This window comes from Sinocyclocheilus rhinocerous, unplaced genomic scaffold (assembly GCF_001515625.1).
Source record: "Sinocyclocheilus rhinocerous isolate Xijiao unplaced genomic scaffold, SAMN03320098_v1.1 scaffold65, whole genome shotgun sequence".
Taxonomy (NCBI): Eukaryota; Metazoa; Chordata; class Actinopteri; order Cypriniformes; family Cyprinidae; genus Sinocyclocheilus; species Sinocyclocheilus rhinocerous.
Genome location: NW_015662000.1, coordinates 1,063,754 through 1,081,799, shown reverse-complemented (window position 1 = coordinate 1,081,799; position 18,046 = coordinate 1,063,754). Strand labels below are relative to the sequence as shown.

At 36.4% G+C, this 18,046-nt stretch overlaps 1 protein-coding gene across 1 annotated transcript in view; it reads left to right on the top strand.

Annotated features, from left to right (window-relative positions):
- Window positions 1–18,046, top strand: part of cntnap2a (contactin associated protein 2a) — a 408,589-nt gene that overhangs the window by 182,816 nt on the left and 207,727 nt on the right. Inside the window, exons 4-7 of the mRNA XM_016537023.1 lie at window positions 4,701–4,848; window positions 12,636–12,839; window positions 13,609–13,793; window positions 17,546–17,689. Of these exons, the coding sequence (XP_016392509.1) occupies window positions 4,701–4,848; window positions 12,636–12,839; window positions 13,609–13,793; window positions 17,546–17,689 (681 nt within the window). The remainder of the gene's footprint in view (window positions 1–4,700; window positions 4,849–12,635; window positions 12,840–13,608; window positions 13,794–17,545; window positions 17,690–18,046) is intronic.

The following is an 18,046-nucleotide window of genomic DNA, read 5'->3' as shown; positions in this document are numbered from 1 at the left end:
CAGTGAACACACACACACACACACCCCCCGTGAACCCACACCCGGAGCAGTGGGCAGCCATTTTTTTGCTGCGGCACCCGGGGAGCAGTTGGGGGTTACGACAGAACCTTTGGGTTACGAGTCCGACTCTCTAACCATTAGGCCACGACTTCCCTATCCCTACGACTTTATATGCATATCCTACAAAATAAGCCAAGACTTCTTTGTTTTGACCTTAAACTTTTCTAATTTCTTTTTAATAATGACACAATGTAGAAAGTGTACCATTCTTGGACTTTCAGTGCCAATTTCTACGCTGTCCAGCATTAGCTCACTTTTGAGTTTGAATTTACTCTGCTTACTCAGTGAAATGAGGAGACTTAAGTATATCCACATGTCAGTTTCTTCATTTAACTCTACTCCTGAGTGAGTCTCTCGTTGCTAATGTACCCGATTCAGAGTGTCATTGAGTTGGCCGCCCCTGTCAGCCCTTCACACATATGCGTACGGCTGGCATTTTGACTGATTCGGCTGTGCTCTTGGTCTCTGAGAGAAAAGCTGTCTTCACCTCATCTGTCAAGACAACCCCAAGTGGCAAGAAAAGTATGAGGGTGCCAAATGCACTCGGTTGGAGGATAATGGTTCCTTAAATACTGGATCACATTTTGCTTTCACTCTGCTGGCAGTGAGACATCGCCGGGAGTCCTGCTGATTCCACTGTAAAATGTGGTTGCAATTCCACATAAAAGCATTCGAATGTCCATAAATCATTTAAGCAAGGCTGCAATTATGTAGTTAGTTCTAAATGTGTGTCTCCGCAGTGAATCACGAATGCTCGCTTTGAGATGCTCATCACCTTGACACTGAAGTAAAATGTTGGTTTTTCAGCATCATACTAACTTAGCATATCATCTTAAGTATTATTCAGTGATATGAAAGAATCTACAGCAACCAAACATTGTATGAAATGCAAAAAGATGAAAGCATCTGTATATTTCCATGCATATACATTCTAATGTAGTCAATTATATGTAATATATATATGTGACCCTGGACCACAAAACCAGTCGTAAGGGTAAATTTTTCGAAATGGAGATTTATACATAATCTGAAAGCTGAATAAATAAGCTTTCCATTGATGTATGGTTTGTTAGGATTTGGCAGAGATACAACTATTTGAAAATCGGGAATCTGAGGGTGGAAAAAAAATCTAAATATTGAGAAAATCGCCTTTAAAGTTGTCCAAATGAAGTTCTTAGCAATACATATTACTAATCAAAAATTAAGTTTTAATATATTTACAGTAGAACATTTACAAAATATCTTCATGGAACATGATCTTTACTTAATATCCTAATGATTTTTGGCATAAAAGAAAAATCAATAATTTTGACGCATACAATGTATTTTTGGCTATTGCTACAAATATACCCCAACGACTTAAGACTGGTTTTGTGGTCCAGGGTCACATATATGTGTACAATGTGGAATTTTACAGAATTTAATTTTATCATTTAAGACCCCAACAACGTCTGCACCTGTATTTGCATAATAATTAGCCATTCAAAATGTGATATGAACTTCAAACAGATTAATGCGCTAGATCACAATGTGTGACAGCTGCGTGATTCACTATAATTTTGATTTAGGACCTTCTCAGATTGCTTTGGTCATGTACTTAGCTTTAATGGATTGTTCTGATGATTTTCAGTAGGAAAGGTTACCAGAAAAGATTTCCTGGTTCCCCGTACTCTTAAAGTAAAATATTACAAAATCAATAGATTTCTTGATATAACAAAAAAAATGGCTTCATAAAATAACAGTGACAACAACTGCAAGACCTTAATGTTATATTTGGCAGCCATCCACAAATCCGCCATTATTCAACAGCTATATATTAAACTGTCATGGAAGAAGGAAGCAAAACTGGTATATAAAGACTCCCACCCATGCCTGACTCATACATGTAACAATTTCAAGTGAAGAAAGAGAAAATCATCGATCTTGAACAACCAACATGTTTTATTCTTGTTATGATGGTTAGAGCGCTTGTGTGTCTAATGAATTGTTTTAAGGTCAACCTGTTTTATTCTTCTAAGCTTCACTTAATTTGCTGTTGTAATGATTCCAGCATGTTTGTTTTCTAGACCGGCAGCTTTTATTTCTGCTAAAGAAAAGTTCAGAACAGTGTCTTTCTGCTATTCTCAGAGTGAGAAATGTGCGAAGAGAGGATGGCTGTTCAAAGCTGTTAAAGAAAGAAGAGACCCAGGAGCTTTGACACAAAATAAGTAAAAGCAACTTTAATTATACTATGGGAAGCCAGTGAGTGTGCTGCTTATGATAGTTACAGCTGGCTTCCTGCCTAAACCCGGACTCTCCACTAATGAAAGACAGCCTCTATCTCCGTCAGGCCTTTGTGAAGGTGCTTGATTAAACAACATGCAAGGCAGCAAAGCTCTGAGGGTGACTTCACATTTGGCTAACTAATTGCACACTCACTGACTGTTTAAGATCTGGATCTGGAATTAACTGCGACAGAATTGAGTCATTCTGGTCATGAAGGCAGAACTTTTAGCCTGAATTCTGGGTGAAGTAATGCAGATTTATGTGGATTAATCAGCTTTTCTAAACACAATTGAAGTAAAAACAGGTCAGCGGATATTTAAGATGTTATTTATTTATTTATTTATTTGTTTCAGAAGGCTGCATCCTGACTGACAGAGGAGGAGCTGGGGATGGAGGAAGGTAATTAGCTATTGAGCAATGCGAAAACTGCTGATAAAACTGAGGGACCTTATATATGAATGCTTAGATAGTTGTCGTATTCCTATAGGTAGAGTCAGCTGATGCGAGCTTGACTAACGTGACCTTCCAGAATTAACGCTACGCTTGATTTTTCTATTTAAATGATATAAAATACATTTTGTAATTTTTAAACAGTTTCAAATACCAAAAGGTTATTGTAAAATACTTTATATTCTCACAATTTTTCTGTGGCGCCCTCTTTTGGAGCCGAGTATGAAAACCACTGTTCTGTGGAATAGCCAACGCTATCTCACAACCAATTCGTACGTATTTTACGAGGTGGCTAATTCGTAGGAATTCGTACAACCTCACTCCTACGATTTTGTTAGATGCAAGATTTTTCTAGACCCCAGTGACGGGTAGGTTTAGGGCCGGGGTTAGGGTTAGGTCATTCGTACAAATTCATTCGAATTGGGGAACTCGTAAAATAGATACGATTTAGCAAAAATTAGCCACCTCGTAAAATATGTACAAATTGAGATCGGGTTGGAATAGCCTACTCATTGTGCCCAGGAGGTCCACCTATAAAACACTGTCACCTGAAACCTCACAAAACAACTCAGTTTTCTCTCTTAGCAATGAAAAATGAAGTGAACACTCCCCAGTCGGCCACTACAGAGCACAGTAATCAGCACTTCAAACATTAAAGTCAGACCACCGTATGGAGCCTCCAATATTGACATGTTCAGCATGTTCCTGACATGAAATCCCCGGTTGTACAATAAAGTCCATATAATAGTGGTTTCCTTAGAGGGGAAGTGCAAGTTTTGTAATCCGCATCACTCCAAATTGGTGGCCTTGAGCTCCTTATCGCCAATCCCACATGGTCTGTCTGGTGACTGAAGTTCCCCACCACCCAATGGCCGACTGCATCAATTTCTTGCTCTGCGTGACACAAGAAGCTGCGTAGGGTCAACGTGAACCACAGAGCCGTGCAACTTGATTCCAACTACATGTCGCTTCAGGTTTTTTTGTCTGGTGATTACAGCTTCTGACACAGGACAGTAGAGAGTTTCATGAAATCACTCAAAACCACACTAGAAAAGATATGACATAAATCTGCTGTTTGACTGTTTCACTGAAGAAACTGTGGGGAAGACGCAACACTAACAATTATTGTTATTGTAATAATAAGCAATTATTGGAAGTGTGTTTATGGTTGTAGATATTGAAGTACTTGCAAAAGAGTTTTATTTGTGCAAGGGGTATTTTTTTAGTTTTATATGGAAGCCTGTTCTGCCACTGAATAAAAAATAAAAAAGGTAATTGTGACTTTGCATCTCACAGTTCTGACTTTTTTCTCGCAATTGCGAGTTTACATCCCGCAATTTTTCTCAGAATTGCATGATATAAGCTTGCAGTTGCGGGAAAAAGTCAGAATTGGGAGATGTAAACTCGCAATTATAAGAAAAATGTCAGAATTGCGAGATTTAAACTTGTAATTTTTAGAAAAAAATTTAAATTGTGAGATAACGTCACAATTCTGAGAATAATTTGAAGTCGCAATTCTGAGAAATAAAGATATTGACTTTCAATTCTGACTTTTTTTTGGAATTGTGAGATATAAACTTGCAATTGCAGGTTATAAAGTCTCGAGAATTTCAAAAGAATTTTCGAAAGAATTTCGAGATATAAAAAACAGTTCCAAGAAAAAAGGTCAGAATTGCGAGATGTGAACTCGCAATTGTGAGAAAATTGTAAGAATTACGAGTTTATATCTAGCAATTCTGACTTTCATGCAGTTGCAAGTTTATATCTCAGAATTCTGAGAAAAAAAGTCAGAAATGCCAGATATGAACTCGCGATTGCGAGAAAAAAGTCGCTTTTACCTGGTTTTATTTTTTATTCAGTGGCGTAAACGGGCTTCCATAGTTTTAAGTCGAAGTAACGTAACGTATTTCACATCTGTCTTGCAGGCATTTGCAGGTAACTCCAATACAGAGAGTGTGGTTCGGCATGACCTGCAAAACCCGACTGTGGCCCGTTATTTGCGCATCATTCCTTTAGACTGGAGTGAAGAAGGACGGATCGGCCTCAGGTTCGAGATCTACGGGTGCCCGTATTGTAAGTTGACTCTGCTCTGTCACATTTCACATCAGTATCATCCAATAGAGTAAATATCAGCAAAGACGGCATCATATGGAAGTTATTTACATGATACTGAAGGCTGATGGTATTTTCACCCTAATAACTGTGCACTATTTTTTTTTTTTATTATGTAGCCTGATATTTATTATAGCTGTAACATTTGCTAAGCTCAGTATAAAACTGACAGTTTTATCTAGTCAGAGTTTCTTTTCATGCTGAGGAAACTTGGTTCTAAGCTTTTTTGCATCACTAGAGTGATTAATATGCAGTGCAAGATGGCAATATGTATTCGGGAAGATCCCGGTACAATTAAGGGAAATTGGCTGACACAACTTTTTTTGAAAGTCAAGGTCGGCTATCCATCCCATACAAATCCAAGTTTTCATGATTTGCACAGATGTCTGCTAGTATGACACCCTGCTGCTTACTAAAACTGAGGAGAGAACTGATACTGTGCACTGTAAAATCAAACAGAATATATTTCAGTGTGATGTGTTGGGGTAAATATAAAGTTGAGACAAACAAAAATGTCTAGGTCTTCACAATATTTATATTTAACCTTTTACAGTTTTTCTCAGTTGATTTGACACTTTCCCCCAATGCAATGTACTTATTCTCAAAACATTTAACACAGGCATCCAAACACAAAATTATCTTAACCAAACAGTTCAACTATACTGCAAAATGAAGCACTGCAATTTTTTTAAATATTAACATCAAATCTATAGGTGTGTTCTCTAATGATTATAAAACACATTCAGCTGTAGATACACAAATGTGCTAATGAAAATACATGTTTATTGTAATTATTCAACAGGGAGTTTTGTTTTATATATATTGTGTATATCTAAACGAAATAAAAATTGTTATCCAACACCTGCTGTCACCCATGAGAAAAAACTAATTGCCCCTTTAAACTTAAAATTTGTTTGTGCCACCTTTAGCAGCAAGAAATGCAAACAAAATTTTCTGATAACTACAGATCAGTCTTTTACAGCACAGTGGTGGATATATATATACAGTGGGTACGGAAAGTATTCAGACCCCCTTAAATTTTTCACTCTTTGTTATATTGCAGCCATTTGCTAAAATCATTTAAGTTAATTTTTTTTCCTCATTAATGTACACACAGCACCCCATATTGACAGAAAAACACAGAATTGTTGACATTTTTGCAGATTTATTAAAAAAGAAAAACTGAAATATCACATGGTCCTAAGTATTCAGACCCTTTGCTCAGTATTTAGTAGAAGCACCCTTTTGATCTAATACAGCCATCTGAGTCATCATGAGTCTTTTTGGGAAAGATGCAACAACTTTTCCACACCTGGATTTGGGGATCCTCTGCCATTCCCCCTTGCAGATCCTCTCCAGTTCTGTCAGGTTGGATGGTAAACGTTGGTGGACAGCCATTTTTAGGTCTCTCCAGAGATGCTCAATTGGGTTTAAGTCAGGGCTCTGGCTGGGCCATTCAAGAACAATCACAGAGTTGTTGTGAAGCCACTCCTTCATTATTTTAGCTGTGTGCTTAGGGTCACTGTCTTGTTGGAAGGTAAACCTTCGACCCAGTCTGAGGTCCTGAGCACTCTGGAGAAGGTTTTAGTCCAGGATATCCCTGTACTTGGCCGCATTCATCTTTCCCTCGATTGCAACCAGTCGTCCTGTCCCTGCAGCTGAAAAACACCCCCACAGCATGATGCTGCCACCACCATGCTTCACTGTTGGGACTGTATTGGACAGGTGCCTGGTTTTCTCCACACATACCACTTAGAATTAAGGCCAAAAAGTTCTATCTTAGTCTCATCAGACCAGAGAATCTTATTTCTCACCATCTCGGAGTCCTTCAGGTGTTTTTTAGCAAACTCCATGCGGGCTTTCATGTGTCTTGAACTGAGGAGAGGCTTCCGTCGGGCCACTCTGCCATAAAGCCCCGACTGGTGGAGGGCTGCAGTGATGGTTGACTTTCTACAACTTTCTCCCATCTCCCGACTGCATCTCTGGAGCTCAGCCACAGTGATCTTTGGGTTCTTCTTTACCTCTCTCACCAAGGCTCTTCTCCCCCGATAGCTCAGTTTGGCCAGACGGCCAGCTCTAGGAAGGGTTCTGGCCGTCCCAAACGTCTTCCATTTAAGGATTATGGAGGCCACTGTGCTCTTAGGAACCTTAAGTGCAGCAGAAATTTTTTTGTAACCTTGGCCAGATCTGTGCCTTGCCACAATTCTGTCTCTGAGCTCTTCAGGCAGTTCCTTTGACCTCATGATTCTCATTTGCTCTGACATGGACGCAGCTCGAGTTCCTGAAGGGGAAATATATATATATTCTGTATATGTGTGTGTTTGCTGTATACATGAATTATCCTGAATTATGGATCTTGCCTTTCATTTACATTTGGAAGAGAATTTCATTGCATTTTATCTAGACTACATATTTTCTGCGCTTGCATCATAGGAGAAAAAATGTAAGAAGGTTGAATCCATGCTTGAAAAGCCCCTGTCTCAACATCGGCACAGGCCTCTTCCTTTGTGGCTGGTGGTGTTGTTCCGGACCACCATGTCAACAATGCTCCTGTTCCATTCAAAATAATCTTGATTGTCCACCTGAATGATCTCAAACTTAAATTCTGAAAAATATTTTGGATATTTACAGTAAATAACAGAAGTTGTCCCAAAAATCTGTACTATCAACAATCATAGTTCAACACTTTATAAGTGTTTTGACATAGTAAGTTCTATTAACTATTGTGAAAACATTTGAGAGTTTTGTGCACATTGTTTTGAGAAAATTATTTGCATGATTTGTGCAAAAAATAGTAGACAAAAAAAATAGCTATTTCTTAAATTATTATAATTATATTAATATTATATTGTTATAATTTTATAGATATGGTAATGTAAATTTAATGCAATGTTTATAATTTATTAGAATTTGTTTAATAACTTAATTTATAATATATTTATTTCCCTTTGGCAATAGAATGTTTTGACAACTGAATACAAGTTTTTTTCACTTGGCAAGTGTTATTCAAATTGAATTAAATTGAATTGAATGTTAATTTTGGACACTGGTTACATTTGAGTGGTATTGTAGAGTTGCAACTTCACTTAACTAACAAGGTGCATGGAAAAACAAACAAAGTACTTACTGAACACCAAATTTACATATACGAGATAATCTTTCTTAGCAATGATGTTGTGGTTAAAGGATAAGCTATTTTATTTAATCATTTTACAGAGACAGCTTTGCTGGATTTTAATTTGTTTGAAAGGTATGTCATTGCAAATCATGGATTTAAACAGAAATGCTTTCCAGATGAGTGGATGTATTTTGGAGCAGCTGTCTCCAGTGAGGTCAAAACATCCTGAAATCTGAATGTGGCTCACAGAGTGAGCGCCACCTGTAGGTCATGTCTGTAAATTAATTGCATTGTTATTATTCCACTTGCTTCAGTTCATTGGTATTCTTTTTTCATTTTTATTTCAGTCTAGCCTTTTACATCTATGAACCACCAACATGGTTCATGTTGGTTGTCATGGTTGCCAGATTGATCTTGATAACAAATTTCAATTAACGCCCCATAAATTGGTTTGAGGAGTTTTACAGTTCTCTCATTGCAGTGATGTAATCATCTGTCATTTAACCCCATACCAGAAGAACCATCTTTGCTAATGTTTTTTTTTTTACCATGATTCTCAAACTTCTTACTTCTTTTCATTTGTTAATTTATTGATTGAGGAAAAATAAAATCCTTGAGATGGAAAAAACTGCAGCATGGAAGACATTTTTTCTGTTTTTAATACTTTCTTTGAAATAATGATATTATATATATAATGATATATAGTGTAAATAAATCTGACGCCTGGCTCTTCTGAATGTTTGTGTTTATGACAAGTATGAATGAAGCCTGGTAGCTTTAGATACGTATCATTCCTCAAGCTGTTTTCCTACTCGTGAGGAGCAGAGGGGGAGTTGGCTGCACTGATTTTCCTGTCAGAAAGTGTTTCATCCACATTTGCTCCTTGCTGGTGAAACCACTCATATTCCTTCATCATCTCGTGCAGGTGATCACAGATGCCGTCATCTCCAAACGCTTTTTAATGAGGGCATAGTGTGAAATAAATAAAAACCATATTCTCACCCTGCTGGAAAATCCAAATTAAATTGGTTAGTTGTGTTTTGGAACACGGCAGCTTGCCTTTTCCTGTTCTAAACCGATCATTAGCTGGACCAAGCTAACCTGCTGGACCTGCAACAAGGGCTATCTAGAAACTGTTGAAATCTCTTGTTAAGGAATTCATGTTTTGGTCAGGTGGGCATGAATAATTGTGTTCATTTTTATTGTGTTATTATTTAATATTCAGTATTAAAATACTAAGACTTCTACTACTAATGATAATAATTATCATTCTAAATTAACATGTTAAATTGATAAACACCAGTTGGTGACCAGCTTGAACCTGCTAATCACTACTGTAGCTTACACCAGCTACCGACCAGCATGCACTAGCTAATGAGCAGGTTGAACCAGCTGACAACCATCTTAAACCAGTTTACACTTGGTCATAATAAGCCTGAACTATTTTAAACCAGTTTACACTTGGTCATAACAAGCCCGAACCATTTTAAACCAGTTTACACTAGGTAATGACCAGTTTGCACCGTCTAATAATAATAATAATAATAATTCATTACATTTATATAGCGCTTTTTCTAGGCACTCAAAGCGCTTTACATTGTCAGGGGGTATCTCCTCATCCACCACCAGTGTGCAGCATCCACCTGGATGATCTAATGACCATCTGAAACCATCTTACAAAAAGGTGATGACCAGTTTGAACCAGCTAATGACTATCTTAAACCGTCTTAGACTAGGTGATGACTAACTTGAACCAGCTGATGACTCTCTTAAACTAGCTAATGACCATTTTAAAGCAATTAATAACCACCTTAAACCAGCAAAGGACCACCTTAAACCAGCTTAACCCAGCTAATGACTAGCTTGAACCAGCTAACTACTATCTTAAACCAGCTAATGATGATTAGCTTAAGCAATCTAATGACCTTCCTAAACCAACTAATGACCATCTAAAGCCAGTTAATGGCCATCTTAAACCATCTTAATCCAACTAATGACAATCTTAAACCAGCTAATTACCATAGTAAAGCAAATAATAACCAGCTTGCAACAGCTAATGACCACCTTAAACCATCTTACACCAGCTGATGATCATCTTAAACCAGCTAATGACCAGCTTAAACCAGGTAATGGTCATATTAAACCAGTTTACTCTAGATAATAACCATCTTAAACCAGTTTAATCCAACTAATGACCATCTTAAACCAGCCAATAATCATACTAAAGCAAATAATAACTAGCTTACACCAGCTAATGACTATTTTAAACAGATAATGACCAGCTTAAACAAGCTAATGATCCTCCTAAACCAACTAATGACCTTAATGATCTTAAACGAGTTAATGGCCATCTTAAACCAGTTTACTCGGTGTAATTACCATTTTAAACCAGTTTAATCCAACTAATGTCTATCTTAAACCAACTAATAACCAGCTAATGACCACCTTAAACCATCTTACACCAGCTAATGACCATCTGATGACCATGTTAAACCAGCTTACACTAGATAATAACCATCTTAAACTAGTTTAATCCAATTAATGACAAGCTTAAACCAACCAATGACTGTCTTAAACCATCTTACACTAGGTAATGACCAACTTGAACCAAATATGACCATCTTAAACCAGCTAATGACCAGCCAGAAGCAGTTAATATCCAGTTTCCATGTTCCTAGACAGAATTTTCTAACAGAAATATATTAATAAGTACAAAAACACTTTTTGGGGACCTTTTCCGCCACTCAGATTCTCTTCAGACACAGAAATGTTGAGTGAAAATAAATAAGATGTGCAGCAAAGGAATAGAGATAGCCCTTCTCAGGAAGCATAGAGGGAAAGAATGGGAGTTAGATAAGCAAGACCTGCAGTGGAGATGAAGCACAGAATGAGAATGAATGCAGTGCTCTGACCTTGTTGATCAGGTGAGAACGGATGAATGCATTTGTGATGGAGGTGAAGGGGATTGGCAATGGAGAGAGAGAGACAAGAGGAGTGGAAGAGCAACTGGCCAGACACAGCACACATACTCATGCATTAGTGTAGTAATCAGTCCCCAGCAGGGTGCATGGAGAGAATTGAATTAATTCCACATGCAGACTGTACTCTACAGACGCACACACACAATCGTAGTAGACACTACACATGACAGATTACACTGAACGCATATTCTCACCTGCTTTGTCCAGAATAATTACAGTTGTTGCGTCATTTTGCAATTTACACTGCTAATGGAAGCTGATGAATGCAAATTGATTTTACATGCCTCAGGAATGCATGAACGATCCATTCAAATAATGGAAATATCTTACTCATTGGCTGACATTAAAATTACACTTACTGTAGACCCGAAACATACTCCGCATGTGTTATTTTTGTGTATTTTTTGGATCCGCCCACCGTTATGTTCAATTAACATACATTACATTTTTATGCAAATATTTTTTGTAACAGTGTAAAACAATGTAAAAGTACTGCCGCTTTTGATAAATTTAATGTGTCCTTGTTGAATAAAAGTATGTTTCTTTAAAAATATATATATATAATTATTATTATTATATATATGTGTAAATTATTCAAGGATAAGCTTGCTAAATATATTAAGCATAATGCTAATTAAACATAAATATATATGCCATTCAAAAGTGTGGTATTGATACAATCTTTTTAAAAGCAGTCTCTTTGTATGTATTTGATCATAATACAGTAAAACTACATTAATATTCTAAAACATTTCTGTATTCAGAATTATATAAAATAACTGTTTTCTATTTTAATATATCATGTAATTTATACATGTGATGACAAAGCTGAATTTTCAGCAGCCATATATATTATATTTATTATATATTTTTATAACTTTGTGTATACTGCTGCAGATTGCATTTCTCATCGAGACATGAATATATATATATAATAAAAATAAGTATTTACCATTTTATGACCCTTTTAATCCAAAGTTATTGCAGTCACAATCCTACAGCAAAATCAGCACCATCATTTACATTTTAATTAAGCTCAAATCAAACCTAATCAATCTCTCAATAAAGCAAGCCAATAAACATGCCACTTCAATCTTATTGGTGGAAGGGAACACGATGATGTCTGTATTTTTCTGTTCTCATGTTGCTGTAGCTCTCTTTATAATTACCTTCTCATGCTGATCACAGATTTTACACGACTTCTGAATGATATAAAGACAGTCTGCAAAGCAATCAAGTGCCATAAGGCACTGTGAGCTTGTGTAATATATCCAAAGGTTATGCGGTGTCAGTGCAGGAGATGAAACCAAGAGAGCGAGCGAGAGATGCCGCAAAAGGAATTTACATTCATAACTTCCGGTATGTATCATTCCGAGCCTTGACAGGGATCAAAAATCCTCCTCCACTGCGCAATAAGCAGAAAGGCTTTGTCAGCAGGTAATAGCCCACTGCAATTTTCTGCCTCCTCACTGTAGTTTATCACCTGATCCCAGCCGCAGTTTATCTGTGAACTTCACCATGCTTTCGTCCAAGCAATCTATAGAACAGTCACTCAACCGATCATTTAGCCAAAAATGGGCATGACACCTAGTCACCTCAGAGATACTAATTTCTTTTCCTCCTCCTGTCTTTCTTCCTCCTGTCAACAGGGGCAGATGTGATTAATTTTGACGGCCAGGGGGTGATCTCTTACCGCTTCAAAATGAAGAAGATGAAGATTTTGAAGGACGTGATAGCCCTGAAGTTTAAAACATCAGAGAGCGAAGGGGTAATTCTGCACGGAGAGGGGCAACAGGGTGACTACATTACCTTGGAGTTGAGGAGAGGCCGGCTACTGCTGCAGATAAACCTCGGTAAATCTGATGCCTATAATAGATATCTGTTGTGTGTGTACCTTGGGGTAAATTTTGTCATTAATGTGCTGCTGTAAGTATTTCTTCAGGTTATTTATTGACTTTATACCTGCTGTCTTCTGATATTTAATTGATTGTTTGATGCTCATTGACTCTTTGGTAAAAATGAGTTACATTTAAAAGGATAGTTCACTCAAAAAAAAGAAAGAAAGAAAAAAAAAAAAGAAAATTCTCAGTTTTTACTCACCTTCATGTAATTAAAACAATTGGAATTAGTAAGACTTTTTATTTTTATTTATTTAGTATTTATTTATTTCTAAATTATGTATTTAAATGATAAATTAATATGTTTATTCAGCAAGGATACATTTATTTGTTCAAAAATCAAAATGTGAAGACATTTTATGTTTCTTGTTTGTTACAAACTAGTTTTTGTCCATATAAGTCAATGGGGTCCAAAACCACACAGGTTTTCATTGAATTTTCCAAAGAATAAGAAGTTTGGAACAACATGAGGGTGAGTTTTCATCTGCGTGAACTATCCCTTTAATATCTCCCGCATTGCAGAAAAACCTAGCCGGAGGGAAAAGAAATACTCATAGACTGTAAAACACAAAACCCATTATCTTGTATATCATAAGGACATAAACATCTCATATGCCTTGCGAAGACGGGTTCAGAACTTCCTCCCATCAATTATTCTGCAGTGAAGGTGAAGATATTGTGTGTTTGATATTAACGATGGTCTCCCATGTCTAATAAACTGTAGGAAGTAATCAGTACGGCTCCATCCTGGGCCATACATCTGTGACTAGCGGCAGTCTGCTGGACGATCATCATTGGCATTCTGTAGTAATTGAGCGCTACAGGAGAAATGTCAATTTCACCCTTGATCAGCATACTCAGCACTTCCGCACCAACGGGGAGTTTGACCACCTTGACCTGGACTATGAGGTACGAGAAACTGAGAAAGTGAATGATTTATTGCTCTGAACTTCATTTAACAAGCAGATGCATTATGGGAATGCTGAAGCTCAAAATGTTACTCCCCATAACAGGTCATTTTAAAAAAGTATTTAAGGTAACACTTTTGTATAGAGACCAATTCTCACTATTAACTACTGTAGTTGCTCATTAGCATGCCTATTGTTAACATTTTGACTGTTTATTAGTGCTTATAAAGCACATATTCTGCATGACCATATTCTACATCCCTAATCCTACCCAATTCCTAAACTTAACAACTACCTTACTATTAATAAGCAGCAAATTAGGAGTTTATTGAGGCAAATGTCATAGTTAATGGTTTGTAAATGGCAACAATTGGACCTTAAAATAAAGTGTGACAATTATTTAATTTTCCTTGAGAAAGATTGATCTCACAAAGATGGAAATGAACAGGAAATACTGTGAGAATTCTCACTTTAAATAAGCATGAATTTCATTCTCATCCAAGCTGATTTATGCTATTAATGATGGTTTGGTGCTATTCTGTTATTTAAACCAACATAACAAATTTAGTGATGCTTGTTGAATAAGCATTGCTGATAAAAGTTTAGTGAACCTGACTTGAACAAGCTTTATCAAAACCTGACTTTTTTCTTTCAGTGAACACACAAAAAAAAATGTTGAGGATTATCCCCTAAGGTATTTCACATATAATTAAAATGAATGGGGACTGAGACTGTCAGGCTGTAAAATTACAAAAAAGCATCCTAAAAGTATCATAAAAGCAGTCTATATGACTTCTCTCTATACGTCTTCTGGCATCAATATGATGCAGTAGCTTTGAGAGGGACCAGGCCAATATTGAAGTCATTATTCAGTGAAAATCTTGCATGATGTAATTTTTTTGACATCATATTTGATTTGATTTGGCAGTGGGAAAGTAATTTTGGTCTTTTCTTCAAACAAAGTGCCAGTTGGTTACTATTGTGTGGCTTCAGAAGACTTGGAATATAAAGCATGGACTTCTTAAAGGTGTGTGTTTTTGGTAATTTTAGAACTTGGCATCTCCAGTCCCCATTTACTTCCATTTTATGGAAAAGAAAGTAAGTTATAGGTTTGGAATGACAGAGGGAGTAAATGATGACAGAATTTTCATTTATGTCATTAGAATATCTCTCTAAGCTTGTTAAAAAGCCTGGTTTTGGACACCAGCTCCCTAAATACAACATATGTTGTGTAGGTCAAGTTTGACATCAGCTGGATTTTATCCCATTTCCACACAGGCTGTTAAGACACTCAAAAATAGAAGTTCTGTAATTATCTCCGAAATCTCAAGGATTTCTGTAGGATTCTGGTCACACTGCAGTCGTCATCCAATCCAAAGATCTCAAGCTCAGGCTTGATAAAAAGCTGTGAAGTCACACCAAGACATTTTGTCTCAGGAAGGTTCACATTGTGATAAACTTTGTTTGCAGTGGGATTTTTATCCCTTGTCATTCTTTTCAGCATGGAACGTTTCAAATCCGCTTCTCTGCACAGGATTAATCCTCGCTAATAACGTGTACCAGGATTACATAACATTAATGTTATCAAACAGAAATTATGCGTATTAACACGTGCTGTAGAGGAATGTATAGGAAATTGATTTTCAGCGACATAAAGAATATGGTCTGAGAGCAAATGCTTATCTATTCAATTGAACAAAGACACTCCTGGCACTGTTGGATGCTACAGAGCTTGTTACAGCTCAGTTGGTCTAAGACAAATTGACCCCAATTAAAGTGAAAGTGTCTGATTAATTGAGCCGAGAACGGATCCAAACTGGTGAGTGGTTTTCTGCTGGAGCGCAGACTGCATTTACAAACAATTGCATTTATCGACAATTTTGTTGAAGCACTAGTGCTTCTTTCTGGGCTCTGTTTGAAATTGTTTAAATAATAGTACTTACTAAGCATCTTTCAATAGCTAGATATTATCTGATTTTAGAAAAATATGTATAATTTTACTCCATTGTCGCAGGCTGAAATTTTTTGCTTGTGGCTGAGAAGTAATAATAATATTGTTAATTATATTTCATAGTTTCAATTTCAATTAAATGTACAAGTGTACTATCAGTTGAATTTGAAAATAGGACAATAGAATAGAAAAAAGAAAAAGATACAGAAAAAAAGTGGTTATTAAGTTGGTGAATATGGGAACCATTTACATTTAAAAAATAAAATATGAACATGAATGAGAAAAAAAATATTAATGCCGAAATTAAATCTTATTTTGCTGCACATTATTTGCATTTTCATATACTAGCAAGCAACATATGTATTAATGAAAACTTTAACCAATTTGGGGGGGAAAAAAAATCATGCCTAATCTTTGCTGAATAATTTGCATTATATTTTACACCGGCAATTCACCAACATGCATGGCATATATTTATAGACCTGTGTTAATTTACTTTGACATAAAATTCATTTGAACCAAAATGTAGAAAATGTACTATTACATGCAAAAACATGTTTATGCAAATATTAATTTTTAGTGCAAATATTGCACACAGTTTACTAGATGAAGGAGGCCACTCAGTTTACCAACCATCTTACCCAACTCTCTGTATATATTGTTGTGTTAGACTTGGTGGATTGCAATGTCATCCAATCCAAAGATCTCAAGCTCAGGCTTGATAAAAAGCTGTGAAGTCACACCAAGACATTTTGTCTCAGGAAGGTTCACATTGTGATAAACTTTGTTTGCAGTGGGATTTTTATCCCTTGTCATTCTTTTCAGCATGGAACGTTTCAAATCCGCTTCTCTGCACAGGATTAATCCTCGCTAATAACGTGTACCAGGATTACATAACATTAATGTTATCAAACAGAAATTATGCGTATTAACACGTGCTGTAGAGGAATGTATAGGAAATTGATTTTCAGCGACATAAAGAATATGGTCTGAGAGCAAATGCTTATCTATTCAATTGAACAAAGACACTCCTGGCACTGTTGGATGCTACAGAGCTTGTTACAGCTCAGTTGGTCTAAGACAAATTGACCCCAATTAAAGTGAAAGTGTCTGATTAATTGAGCCGAGAACGGATCCAAACTGGTGAGTGGTTTTCTGCTGGAGCGCAGACTGCATTTACAAACAATTGCATTTATCGACAATTTTGTTGAAGCACTAGTGCTTCTTTCTGGGCTCTGTTTGAAATTGTTTAAATAATAGTACTTACTAAGCATCTTTCAATAGCTAGATATTATCTGATTTTAGAAAAATATGTATAATTTTACTCCATTGTCGCAGGCTGAAATTTTTTGCTTGTGGCTGAGAAGTAATAATAATATTGTTAATTATATTTCATAGTTTCAATTTCAATTAAATGTACAAGTGTACTATCAGTTGAATTTGAAAATAGGACAATAGAATAGAAAAAAGAAAAAGATACAGAAAAAAAGTGGTTATTAAGTTGGTGAATATGGGAACCATTTACATTTAAAAAATAAAATATGAACATGAATGAGAAAAAAAATATTAATGCCGAAATTAAATCTTATTTTGCTGCACATTATTTGCATTTTCATATACTAGCAAGCAACATATGTATTAATGAAAACTTTTTAATTTAAAATCAGTTTACTAGATGAAGGAGGCCACTCAGTTTACCAACCATCTTACCCAACTCTCTGTATATATTGTTGTGTTAGACTTGGTGGATTGCAATGCTTTGATACTGTTTTTCTGACATATGTCTGATTTTTTCCATGTAGCTGACTTTTGGAGGAATGCCTTATTCTGGGAAGCCAGTCTCAGCAGGAAGAAGAAACTTCAAAGGCTGCATGGAAAGCATCAACTACAATGGAGAGAACATCACTGACCTGGCCAGAAGAAAAAAACTGGACACTTCTAGTTTCGTAAGTTTGTTCCCTTTTCAATCAACTCCACAAACCATATCTGCCTAATTAGAGTTTGAGTGCATAACTTTCCCGTTCATGACAGTTCTGTGCATATTTAACACATTTGGGTGGGTTGTTTTTGCCTGGAGGGTTTTGTGGAGGTGTGTGACCATGAAGAACTGTGCAAGGTTGACGCTTCAGAATGTAGAGCGGTTCAGATGTGATATTGATGGAGCTCGCATTTTAAACCTAATATCTATGCTGTATGGATCCGTTTAATTTGTTTCAAAATGCTGATGAGAATGTTAATCATCTACACAGATTTGATGACTGGTGTCAGCACTGATAATAATCTAATTTCCACTGCCTGTGATA